At 45.4% G+C, this 13,314-nt stretch overlaps 1 protein-coding gene across 2 annotated transcripts in view; it reads right to left on the bottom strand.

Annotated features, from left to right (window-relative positions):
- The window catches only part of CACUL1 (CDK2 associated cullin domain 1), a 56,631-nt gene that overhangs the window by 17,026 nt on the left and 26,291 nt on the right, over nt 1-13,314 (bottom strand). Inside the window, exons 4-5 of one of the 2 annotated variants that reach the window (XM_009909425.2) lie at nt 12,839-12,934; nt 5,762-5,864 (exon numbers count right to left, since the gene is read on the bottom strand). In XM_009909425.2, the coding sequence (XP_009907727.2) occupies nt 5,762-5,864; nt 12,839-12,934 (199 nt within the window). The remainder of the gene's footprint in view (nt 1-5,761; nt 5,865-12,838; nt 12,935-13,314) is intronic. The other variant, XM_054163834.1, reaches the window with a different exon arrangement.

The following is a 13,314-nucleotide window of genomic DNA, read 5'->3' as shown; positions in this document are numbered from 1 at the left end:
ATGTTGCACAGGCTCCTGCCTCCTCCCAGAAGCTCCACCTGTGGCATTTCCAAAGACAGAGCAGGGTGAGGCAGAATAAAACCAGCTCTCAGATGAATGACACAGGGGTGATGACACTACAATACTACCTGACCACCTCCACAGCGTTGATGAACTTACACTGCCTTTTACAGACTCAGTAACCAATATGCAAAGAGCTTAATTTAACCTGAAAAGAGTCCTGAAAATAACTCAGGGCAGAATCAAAGAGCTGTGTGGGTTCCTAGGATTAAATGCTTTAATTGCAGGGAAAGGCAGAATGCTTTGAAATATTGTTGAACCAAGGTAAAACAATTCCCAAAAGAGCCTGAGGATTATTCTGAGGAACAGGGGATGAACCACCTTGGAGTAAGTGATGCAAGGACCTGCAGCACTTTGGGTAGCTGAGTTCCATTACTGCACAGTAACACAGTCCCTCAGTGAAGGTTTAACCTACTTTGCAATTACAGCAAATATCACAGAACCACAGAATGTCAGGGGCTGGAAGGGACCTCAAAAGCTCATCCAGCCCAACCCCCCCTGCCAGAGCAGGAACACCTACACCAGATCACACAGGCACACATCCAGGCAGGTCTTTAATACCTCAGAGGGGACTCCACAACCCCCCTGGGCAGCCTGTTCCAGTGCGCTCTCACCCCCAGAAAAAGTTTTTCCTCCTGTTTCCATGGAGCTTCCTCTGCCTCAGCTTCCACCACTGCCCCTTGTGCTGTCACTGGGCATCACCCAGCAGAGCCTGGCTCCAGCCTCTGGGCACTCACCCTGCACATCTTTATAAACAAGAATGAGGTCACCTCTCAGGCTCCTCCTCTCCAAGCTACAGAGCCCTCAGCTCCCTCAGTCTCTCCTCCTAAGGAAGATGTTCCACTCCATCATCTTTGTGGCTCTGCACTGGACTCTTTCAAGCAGTTCCCTGAGGTCCTTCCTGAACTGAGGGGCCCAGACCTGGACACAATATTCCAGATGCAGCCTCACCAGGGCAGAGTAGAGGGGGAGGAGAACCTCTCTGGACCTACTAACCATACTCCCCATAAACCACCCCAGGATGGCATTGGCCTTCTTGGCCACAAGAGCACACCGCTGCCTCATGGTCAACCTCCCATCTGCTAGGACCCCCAGGTCCTTTTCCCCTTCACTGCTCTCCAAGAGGTCAGTCCCCAGCCTATGCTGATCCATGGGGTTGTTCTTTCCCAGGGGCAAGGGGCAAGTCCTTGGGGCAAGGTCCAGGACACCAGCAGTTTCAGGAGCAGCAGCTGGTAACTCACAAGTTCAAACTTACTCATAACTTGAGATCACTTGCAAAAAAAGAGGAGCTAGCTATTCTAAAGATTATTTTCCCCCCTATCCTTCAACATTCCTCTCAAAATAGATTTCTTTTGCTTGGCAATGATGACATTTCTCTGGCAGAAGAGTGAAACTTTTAGGTGTTAACACAAAGATTGTTTTCTCCCTTTGAGGTAATTTAACAGAACTTCAAAGTACAGTATTTTAACAAACCATACCTAAGTATGGCTCAGGCAGATGCAGTCACAGCTGTCATTATTCAACAATGCACTCAGAAAATTAAAGTGCATTCACATTACAAACAATTCCAACAGCTTCCACAGTCAGTCAGCTGTTGGTCTCCAGTCTTCAACAGTAGCAGCACTGATGCTCACTCAGTGGAAGTACAAAGTAAACCAAACGTGGTCTGGAGATCTTTATCCCACTGTCCAAACTCTGCTCTTTAGTACTCAGCTCCAAGATGTATGCACCAGTAATTTTATTCAGCAGACTAAGAGCTTTGAGAAGAGAACTGGATTGCTTACACAACTGGGAGAAAGAGGGATGGCACAGCAGTAAGGATGGAGCTACCACCAGTGCATGGCCCAAACAAACCTCAACAGCATGAGCTCATGCAGCAGCTCTGCCCTTTAGGAATACCATCAGTTCTCATGCACTCAAACCTGTTCTTTAATAAATTACCTTTCTCTCAGCTCAATTCTACCAGCTCCATCTGACCACACGTAGAATTGTCAGGGCTGGAAGGGACCTCAAGAGCATTCAGTTCCAACCCCCCTGCCATGGGCAGGAACACTCTCCACTAGACCAGGCTGCCCAGAGCCACATCCAGCCTGGCCTTAAAAACCTCTAAGGATGAGGCTCCCACCACCTTCCTAGGCAAACTGTTGCAGTGTCTCACCACTCTCATGGGGAAGAACTTCTTCCTAATGTCTAATCTAAATCTCCTCTCTTCTAGCTTGGACCCATTCCCCCCAGTCCTATCACTACCTGACCCCCTAAAAAGTCTCTCACCAGCTTTCTTGTAAGCCCCCTTCAGACACTGGAAGGCCACAACAGGGATGGGGCAGCAACCACCTTTCTGGGCAACCTGTGCCAGTATTTAACCAGCCTCATTATAAAACCCCAAGACTTCTTCCTTCTATCTAGTCTAAATCTCCCCTCTTACAGTTTCAAACCATTTTAACAAGAACATTAAAAGCAAAAAGAAATCAATCCCTGCAAAGCTGGATCTGACCCAGCTGCATGGAGTGCCAGTTCTGGAGCACAGAAGATGCATCCCCAAATGGAAGGGCATGGTGCCCCAGGGCTGATGCTGGTGTTACCACATCATGTCAGTTCAGTACTTTGAAGGAGGAGGATCATCCTGCAACAGCAGAGCCCCAGCACACTCCCCACATGATGGAAAAGCAATGGAACACACTGCTGCTGCCTTTCACTTATCAGCTAGCTTTGTCTGCATATTTGCAATGAACACAGGGGAGAAGGAAAAAGCTTCTTCTTTAAATGTTAGAATGGGGAATCTGAAGAGCAGGTAATGGGATTAAACTGATTTGCCTATGCAGAATAAGCCAGAAACTGATTAAGCCCTGAACAGATTCACAATTTTGTGGATGCACAAAGAAAATCTCTTTTAAAACCCCACTTTTAACAAAGGACTTGATCATAAATGCATTCCTTCCCCATATCTCAAAAGGCACCCATTATGCTACAGAACCCTCCTGGCCCTCAAACATCTGCTGTCCAAAGCTTGAATTTCAACAGCTTCATAACTGGGGAGAAAAGTAAGTTTTTAAATAAGACATTTACAACAGAAAAATTAACCCCAGGCCATTTTAGCCTGGTACAAACACAGTGGAGTGAATCAGTGTTTCCTCCTAGTGCCCTGCCACTTTGCTTCATTTTTGAGGCCCTCAAGAAAGAATCTTCTAGTCTCATTTGACCTATGCAGACATGTAAGGCTGATGCTAAAGACAGAGTATGGTCCCTCCACAGGCAAGTAATTTAGTAGGGTTTGTGAAGTGAGAAACATAACTTTCTGAAGATGACAGGGTAAAGCTGTGCAGGTTTTCTTCTCACACTCATTTTGCACCCCATAAAGGTAAGAAAGTAAGCAACGTCCAATAAAGTACAGGAGAAAATGGCCTCAGGAATCAAATGAGGCATTTTAACAACACTGCCTCTGCTCTCAAGAGTGATGATGAGGAAAGGGAAGAACAAATAGTGATTCCAAATGCCATATTAATGCTTTAGTTCAGATTAGAACTGTGCTTTCGAAGCAGATTCACTGATCATCCCCACTTACTGCTCCTTGATTCACGTGACAGAGCTGCCTTGGAGCACATTAACTGCACTCCTTTTGGGCATGATTAAACCAGATGTGCTCAAGCTACCAACTGGCATTCTGTCCACAGGTCTGAGGGCTGGAATACCTCTGCTACAAGGACAGGCTGAGGGAGACGGGGTTGCTCAGCCTGGAGAAAAGAAGGCTTCAGGGAGAGCTAACAGCAGCTTGAAGGGGGCCTACAAGAAGGCTGGAGTGGCACTGTTTACAAAGGCCTGCAGTGGCAGGACAAGGGGCAGTGGTTTGAAATTAAAGAAGAAAAGATTTAGATTGGATGTTAGGAACAAGTTCTTCACCATGAGGTGGCAGAACACTGGAACAGGTTGCCCAGGGAGGGAAGTTGAGGCCCCACTCTTAGAGATATTCAAGGTCAGGCCCAACAAAGCTCTGAGCAACCTGATCTAGTGGAGGATCTCCCTGCTCACCCCAGGGGGGTTGGACTAGCTGACCTTTGGATGTTCCTTCCAACCCAAACCATTCTATGATTCTGTATCACCAGTTTAAGTTATTGCTACTTTTCTCTCCAGTACTGAGATGTAGGAAACATCATCAACCCCCCCAGAGAAGGACTCCAGCCTAGCACTCACCTTCCTTTCTTCAGCTTCTGGGAAGAGAAGGGGGATAATTGCAAAGTCCAAGGTGGACCAAATTGCTAGGTGGAAACAAAGTAGTCTGTCCACCAAGAAGAAACAAGGGTGAATAGCTTTTCTCTCTGGTTGGATTCAAAAGCAAGCTTGTTTGGGGCACCAAACTGCCAATATCCAAAGAGAGAAGAGCAGACTTAATTGCAAATGCTCTACCATTGAACTCTGCCTACTGCAATTACCACAAGTAGAGTGTTTCAGAAGCTGCTATTTGCTTTCAGCACTGAAGACAGTGAATATTTGCAGTAATTGCCACTTTCCTAGACACAGCAACAGGCAGGCAGGATGTTTCCAGGGCACTGAGACTACAGCCCAGGAAACCCAGTTCTAACCAACTGGAAAGGACAGTGGCTGCCTCAAAAGGGAAAATGCATAGTGATGAATTTTACTGCTTAAAGTTGTCTCATGCAGGACTCCAGCAGGAACAAAGACAACATTCTCCACCATCCTTCCCTGCTCACAAGGGGATATTATCTGCATCCTCCCTCCCCACCCTACTTCTGAAGCTTCTTGTAAATAAGATGTTGTATCTCTGCTTGTTACACTCAGTTAAGTAGTTCTGCACATAGCATCTTCTCCCAAGCCACTTCATATAGCTCTCTTATCAGCCAGAGCCAGCTCTGGCTTTGAAAAGACAAAGAGAAATCAGGTTCTATTCACTTAGTTCAAATGGATCCACTTTAAATGGAAGAACACTGACTTGAAGGATGTGTGAGTGGAAGAGTGTTTCACAAACACAACTGTGCTCATGGACCTCTGCATTACAGGATTTTTTTCATCTATTTAACTGCTCCAAAGTGCTCTAGAGACAGTAGAGCTTTAGTGTTGAAAGAACCTTATCCATCAGGAAAAATAAAATGGTGTTTGTGCAACACTTATCCAAGTAAAGTTCAGTTGGGTGATACTGCTGCTCAAGAGAATTGAATTCACAGCTTAATCACTACTTTCTGCAATGCCATTTACTAGGGGTTCATTTTGCATCCCCTAATCATCCTCATGGCTCTCCCTTGGACTCTCTCCAGCAGGTCTCTGTCTCTCTTAACCTGGGGAGCCCAAAACTGGACACAGTATTCCAGGTGTGGTCTCAGCAGGGCAGAGTAGAGGGACAGAAGAACTTCTCTAGCCCTGCTGGCCACTCTTTTCTTGATGCACCCCAGGATCCCATTGGCTCTCTTGGCCACAAGGGCGCAATGCTGTCCCATGCAGAACTTGCTGTCCACCAGGACTGCAAGGTGCTTCTGCATGGAGCTGCCATCCAGCAGGGCAACCCCTACCATGCATTAGCTGCCCAAACTCCTGAGGAGTACCATAACTCCACACAAAGTTATATTTCTGACAAAAACAAGTTGAAGTGTGTCACTAATCATTTGCCACGTCCTGCCTGTTTGCTGTGGGTTTTTGCAACCTCTGCCAGCCCTGCCCCCAGGGTCAGAAGAACTCAGCAGGTTTTACTTACGCATTAGGTTGTAAATGTGCTTTTCTGCAACGTGCTCCGTAAACAGCTTTATAAGGTCATCTTTTAAGTCTCTGTTAAGCTTGGTTTCTATGTAAAATTTATTCTGGAAAATAAGACAGAAGTTTCAGTTTGTTTCCCACAACAGCAAATAAAGAATACACCATCCCCCCCCTGCCCCAAATTACAGACTAGTCCAAAACGTTAAAGCTGCAGACTACTTGGTCTGTAAACTACTTCTTTGTGACTCCATGTATACCAAATAGAACCCTCCTGTACAACAAGTAAATATGTACTTAAAATTAAGAATGAATTTAGCACCATTCACAGGCTCACAGGATGTCAGGGGTTGGAAGGGACCCAAAGAGATCAGTGAGTCCAACCCCCCCTGCCAGAGCAGGACCATACAATCTAGCTCAGGCCACACAGGAACACATCCAGACAGGCCTTGAAGGTCTCCAGAGAAGGAGACTCCACAACCTCTCTGGGCAGCCTGTTCCAGTGCTCTGTGAGCCTTACAGTAAAGAAGTTCTCCCTTGTGTTGAGGTGGAACCTCCTGTGCTGCAGCCTACATCCATTGCCCCTTGTCCTATCCCAGGGAGCAAGTGAGCAGAGCCTGGCCCCTCCCTCCTGACCCCCAGCCCTCAGATATTTATAAACATTTATTCAATCCTCTCTCAATCTTCTCTTCTCCAGACTAAACAGCCCCAGGTCCCTCAGCCTTTCCTCACCAGGCAGTGCTCCAGTCCCCTAATCATCCTTGCAGCCCTCTGCTGGACTCTCTCCCGCAGATCCCAGTCCCTCTTGAACTGGGGAGCCCAAAACTGAATTCAGTACTCACTGCTAGCAAAGTTCTTTACATACAGACATGTTGTTTGGGTTGGTTTGGGGTTTTTTAACTGTATTTACAGCTATATCTCCATACTGATCCAGACTGGGGAGTTGGGAAAAAATAAAATAAAATACCAAACCAAAAGACTTCACTTGAGAACCTCCTATAAATGCTCCAACACCAAAGTAGGGCTGGACATCATCATTAGACAAAGAGACCATTTCCCCCAACATTTAAAAGTGATCAAGGGAGGCAATTCTCCTCCTATACTCCACTCTGGTGAGACCCCACCTGGAGCACTGTGTCCAGTTCTGGAACCTCTGTTACAGGAAGGATCTGGAGATGCTGGAAGGTGTCCAGAGAAGGGCCACGAGGATGAGCAGAGGGCTGGAGCTGCTCTGCTGTGAGGGTAGACTGAGGGAGTTGGGGCTATCTAGTCTGGGGAAAAGAAGGCTCTGAGGAGACCTAATTGTGGCCTTCCAGGATCTGAAGGGGGCTACAAGAAAGCTGGGGAGGGACTTTTGAGGGTGTCAGGGAGGGATAGGACTGGGGGGAATGGAACAGAACTAGAAATGGGTAGATTCAGATTGGATGTGAGGCAGAAGTTCTTCCCCAGGTGGGTGGAGAGAGACTGGCACAGGTTGCCCAGGGAGGTGGTGGAAGCCTCATCCCTGGAGGTTTTGAAGGCCAGGCTGGATGTGGCTGTGAGCAACCTGCTGTAGTGTGAGGTGCCCCTGGCCATGGCAGGGGGGTTGGAACTGGCTGATCCTTGAGGTCCCTTCCAACCCTGACAATTCTATGATTAAGCCATTAAAATAGGTATGCTACAACAGTAATTGATCAGTGCAGCTGCCCACATCTGTGGCTCACCAGTGATCTCAGAGGGGAACTACCCAGAATTAATCAGCTGGGGAAGTGCTGTACACAGATCTATACAAACCTGAACTACCTTGACATTTTGGGGATTCAATTATCTTGACCCACTCAGCATTAGTAATAAATTCACCTCTTTAGCCCTCAAAGGAAATCCTATTTATGAGTTCCTTAAGGGCTTCTATACCTAATGCACTATTTAGTGTTATTCCTCAATTCACAGCCTGAAAGATTTCCTGCCAGTATTTTATTCATAGGTGGGTTTTAAGTGCTGGGGGACAACAAAGGAAAGTAGTAACTGCCTCAAAATCACTCTCTTGTTGCAACACTAATATGGAACTGGAACCACCTGGACAGCTTGTGCAAAAGACTTCAACAGGTACTGTGACAGAAAATGCATTTAGTCAAAACCAACCAACTGGAACACTCATCTGAGAGATGTACTACAGGAAGGGATAGCTTAAGGGATACCTTCCACATTTGAAATCAAGTTGTTCTCCTGTATGTTAAAGCATTGAAGGTAACTGGAATAACCTGTCAGAGCATTGTTAATCATTAAGTGTTGTTGTGAAACCCATTCTCCTGGCCCTTTCCAAAACTATACCCATACCATAATGAACTGGCCATGCAGAGACCATCTCAGTTTGCAAGACAAGCATTCAGCAGCACCTATTTATCTTCAATGAGAACTGAACCTGTCAGAATGCAAGCTGAACACATGCCCCTATTAAAGCCTGGCTTCACTGAAGTTACTTCCTACAGCTGGCTGCCTCCCTGGAGCTTTCCTGCCTGTGGAGGTTTTATCAAGGACTATTACTCAGTTGTTTCCCCCCCCACCCCTGTGATTCCATGAAATACCTGAAAGAGAAAAACACTAGTATGTAAGAGTATTTATCATCTCATCCACAGGTACATACTCATATGTATTTATTTGTGTACACAAACAGACCAAATGCCCTCTAGCTGATAAACCAAATGCAATATTACCCCCCATGAAGAACAGAGATCTTTACAGAGGCAATCCTAAACTAACAGTGCTCACAAATGTTAAACTCATATCATGCCACAAGATAGAGATATAGCTGAAAACCTCTTAAGTATAATCAACACTAGAGAATCTATTAAAGAACAACAAAAGCATAGCATCTAAATGCTTATCTTAATTTTTAATCCTGTGTGCAGCATGCTGTGGTGCAACCTGCAAGCACCCAGGAGAACCTCATTTAGATTTCCAAAGCAAGCCATTATTCACAAAGAATAATTCTTAGAGATAAAGCACTGTGTGCTAAGCTGCCTCCCAGTTTAATTTACCCTGGGACTTCTGAGGGAGCTTAAACCCACAGTTTTGGAGGGACAAAAGTGCTTTGGGTCTCCTTCTTTTCTTGAAAAGGCTGGGAAAAAAAAATCCAACACCACATGAAAAAGAAAACCAGCAGTGCTCCTAGCAAAAGAAGGACAAAGAGAAACCTCCTCACAATTGCAGTCAGCCCTCTCAACCATCACCCAAGAGATGCTTTGAAACACACCTTAGCCACTACATGCAAGAAGGGTAGGACCACACATTCCCTCCACTTGCACATAAGAATATTCATAGAATCAATAAGGTTGGAGGAGACCTCAGAGGTCATCATATCCAACCTGTCACCCAACACCTCATGACTAACAAAACCATGGCTTCAGGTGCCACATCCAATCCCCTCTTGAACACCTCCAGGGATGGTGACTCTACCACCTCCCTGGGCAGCACATTCCAATGGCCATCTGGGAAGAACTTTCTCCTCCCCTCCAGCCTAAACTTCCCCTGGCACAGCTTGAAACTGTGTCCTCTTGTTCTGTTTGATATACATCAAGAGAAGGAAGAAAAGTGCCACTGTTGACATCAAAACACACCCCTCCTGGCAACTGAAGGGAAAATCCACATTCTAGTTGTATAAAACCTCTCTGGGTTTTCCTTGGCTTCAAAGGTATTTAAACATCAGAAGTCTTCCTAAGCAGCAATATCAGAACAAAGGTCATCAGTGCAACTTAAAGCTTTGAGGACTCCCAATTAAAGCAATCACATTACTAGCAAAGCAGGAAAGCTTTGCTATCTCTGACAAACAGGCAGAATTCAACAACTCACTTAAAAACACACTGGAAGTATCTACTACAGGAACTGCAGAGCTCTAATTTGTACTGTGGAATGATTTGGGCTTCACCTCTTGTAATTGTTTTTTGATTGCATTTTCATCTTTAAACAAAGGAAACTGCTTCTGCTGTACAAGAGAAAACTTGATTAGATGCTACAATGTCGAATTATAGGAGTGGCTCTATGTAAAAGGACTTCCAAATGCATACAGAACAAAACTAAGAGAGAAAACACAGGATGAGAAATGACTTCTCTGGAGGTATTTTCCACAGCATGCACAGCACTGATGAATAAATTATTGTAGAGCAAAAGTAGGAAACTTAATGTGGCATTAGCCTTCAAAACCAGGCAGAGAGCTGAGCCAAATCAGCACTGTGTTTGGCAGCAAGGGGAACTAACACATAAGCCACTAACTCTCAGGCCTAACTTGAATGAAGCCACTTAGATCAGAAAGGTTTTTGCAGGAGCAGTTTACTGCCTGTACAAATCACAAGGCATTCAGGAGGGGGAAGCTGCTGCTTTAGAACCACAGAATCCACCAGGTTGGAAAAGAACTCAGAGATCATTGAGTCCAACCTATTACTTAACACCTCCTGACAACTAAACCATGGCTCCAAGTGCCATGTCCAATCCTTTCTTGAACACCTCCAGGGACAGTGACTCCACCACCTCCCTGGGCAGCACATCCTAATGACCAATTACTCTTTCTAGGAAGAACTTTCTCCTCACCTCAAGCCTAAACTTCCCCTTGCACAGCTTGAGACTGTGTCCTCTTGTTCTGGTGCTGGTTGCCTGGCAGGAGCCCAACCCCCATCTGGCTACAACCTCCCTTCAGGTAGTTGCAGAGAGCAAGAAGGTCTCCCCTGAGCCTCCTCTTCTCCAGGCTAAGCAACCCCAGCTCCCTCAGCCTCTCCTCACAGGGCTGTGCTCCAGACTTGTCCCCTCACTGCCCTTCTCTGGACACATTCTAATATCTCAATGTCCTTCTTCCATTGAGGAGCCCAGAACTGGACACAGGACTCAAGGTGTGGCCTAACCAGTGCTGAGCACAGGGCAGAATGACCTCCCTGCTCCAGCTGGCCACACTATTCCTGATCCAGGCCAGGATGCCACTGGCCTTCTTGGCCACCTGGGCACACTGCTGGTTCATGTTCAGCTTACTGTCAACCAGGAACCCCCAGGTCCCCTTCTGCCTGGCTGCTCTCCAGCTACTCTGTTCCCAGCCAGAATTAAGGAGTACTTTCACTTTTCTTTATTCTCAGAAGGAACCAAAACAAACAACAAAACCCCAAAACAGACAACACACACAAAAAAAACCCCAAACCCTGCCAAAAAAACCCCACCAAACAATCAAAGGAAGAAAACACAGCAAAACCAAACACCATCACCCCCCACCCACCCATAGAACTAGTTATTTTTGCAGGTCTTTTTATTGCTCATTAACCATTAACTATGTTCAACTAAGAGCTAGACTCCAACTCTAAAAAGAAATGGTGGGATCCAGAGCACTCTTCATGACAGCTGTGTACAAAGGAAAATATTAGGTAATAGGTTAGGCTTGATGATCTCTGAGGTCTTTTCCAATCTGGGTGATTCTGTGAAATTATAGTTGGTCAAGAGGACAAAGCTTAGAATTGTAAGACCACTTTGGTTTTATGTACATCAAGAACACTTTTTTCCCATGTTAGTTACTGCAGTCTTAATTCTTCAGGATAGATTTAGACCTGTGTGCTGTGACTGAGCCTTCACCAGCAGTGCACCCCCAAACAGCTTACCTCCATTTGTAAATGGCTATTAAATGAGGAGATTGCTTAAACACCTGCCTGCAATAACCAAGTTAAGCACACAGAGGGGGAAAAAAATGGCTGCTTTATACAATGTCTGAATACAATAGGAGGGTAAAAAAAAAGTCTTTTTCTAGTTCTTCCCCAGCATTTCCCAACAACTAGGAGAGAAATACAGCAATGAGCACCAGGAGTGCAGCCCTTAGCTTACAAGGGAAGATGGTGCAACTGGATTTCATTCTGTATTAAACTACATGAAAGAACAGATTAGAAGACACCCAGTTCAAAGGCAAATCCCACTTACAACACAAGCAGTCTGTAAGGTAATAGGATGCCAAAAAACTGTAGCAAGTGACCTGGTCTGGTACAGAATGATAAGGGTAGGAAGGGAACCTCCATAAGGATCTAGTCCAACCTCCCTCCTGAAGCTGGAGAGAATGGCACAGATGTGTTCATGGAAACTAAGAGATCCTCCAAACAGATACTACTTCCCAAACTCTGGGAAGCTACCAGTGAAAATAATTTTAAAGGGGTTGAGATTTGTTTAATCTAAATCAATTTAAGTGTTTGGTGTTTTTTTTTTTTCCCCCTGTAAAAAACCCAACAAGTTTCTTTCCCAACAAATTCTTTCATCATCCTTTCTAAGCTATGCCAAGGCCAGTTTCTGGGAGAGCAGCAAACTTCAAGCTTAAAGTTATTCATTATCACAAACCCCCAAAAACTACACCACCAAAGCAATGGAAGCCTTGGCACTTTGACAGAAACAGTGCCAATTGTGAACTTCTTCAGAGGTGTGGAAATCAGAAATTACAAAACCAGCACCACACTTACAGCCAATGGTTTCTGAACCTCTGCAAACGTGCCTGACAGTGCTGAGGACATAGTTTGTCTTCACCTACTCAGTGCTCTAAATTGCTTTATCAACAGGCACAGACATTTCCAAGGGACCCTCCTCTGTCTGGTCCAAAGCTGTGCCATTGAAAGAGCAAGAAACAATCATCTTTGCAGCCAGCTCAAACTACCAAGTAAATAAACAAAGGCAAAGCCAATAGACTACCTCTGTTCAGAGAGATATAAATAAGCTCCTAACTATTTGGGAAGGCTTTTTTTATAGTCAGTGTGGTGAGTTTAGGTTAATGCTGGGGGGGGCGGGAGGGGGGGAACTTCAACCCACCACAATCAAAGAGAGAAAAAAAACATCACCACTCAAACCATTCCCCCCGCTCCCAGGAACAAAATATTAAGGGCAGAACTCTGTGTTTAACAGTACAGATTCCCCTCCCCACATGACTTTGATCAGTGCTGTAATGCAAGCAGCAAACCCAGGCATCAATTTTAAGTTCTACAAATTAAAAGTCATAGCTGAATGTCTTTTTTTTTCTCCTCTATCCCCCCCACTTTTCTCCTTGTCAGCATCTCCTGTATGGATACACTTGATTTGAAAAGAGTTTGCTAAAACTTACCATATATATGAAAAGAGGCACAATGCTCTGCAATGCTCCCATATACTGTCCAAGAGCTACGTTAAATCTTTCAATATAGAGATCTGGAGGGCTGGCCTGCAAGAAACCGCAAAAGTCAGGTTGGAATTGGCACAAGAGAAAGATCTGGAACAGCATGGGCTATGCTTTCATAGCAAGCTCAGAAAACTACAAAGCATTTGGTACACTAAATCCACACAAAGCAAAAGCCCCACATCATTCCAGAGTTTCTGCTCTAACTCCCTCCAGCACAAACAGTTTCCTTGAGAAACTGCTTTGTGCCTAGGACTACAGGCTGGTGACTGGCCAAAGGCAATGCGGCGTGCCTGTAACAAACTAGCATTTAGTATGTGCAAACAGAACCTCAGGAGACCAGACCTTTGCTCTGAAAGAGCTACCTGTCATGCCTAGAATCCACCACCAAATTCCAACAAGTGCTGTGTGCTCCTGTAGGCTTT

This window comes from Dryobates pubescens, chromosome 8 (assembly GCF_014839835.1).
Source record: "Dryobates pubescens isolate bDryPub1 chromosome 8, bDryPub1.pri, whole genome shotgun sequence".
Taxonomy (NCBI): domain Eukaryota; kingdom Metazoa; phylum Chordata; class Aves; order Piciformes; family Picidae; genus Dryobates; species Dryobates pubescens.
Note: the sequence above shows the minus strand (reverse complement) of the source record. Positions and strands in the feature narration are given on the sequence as shown.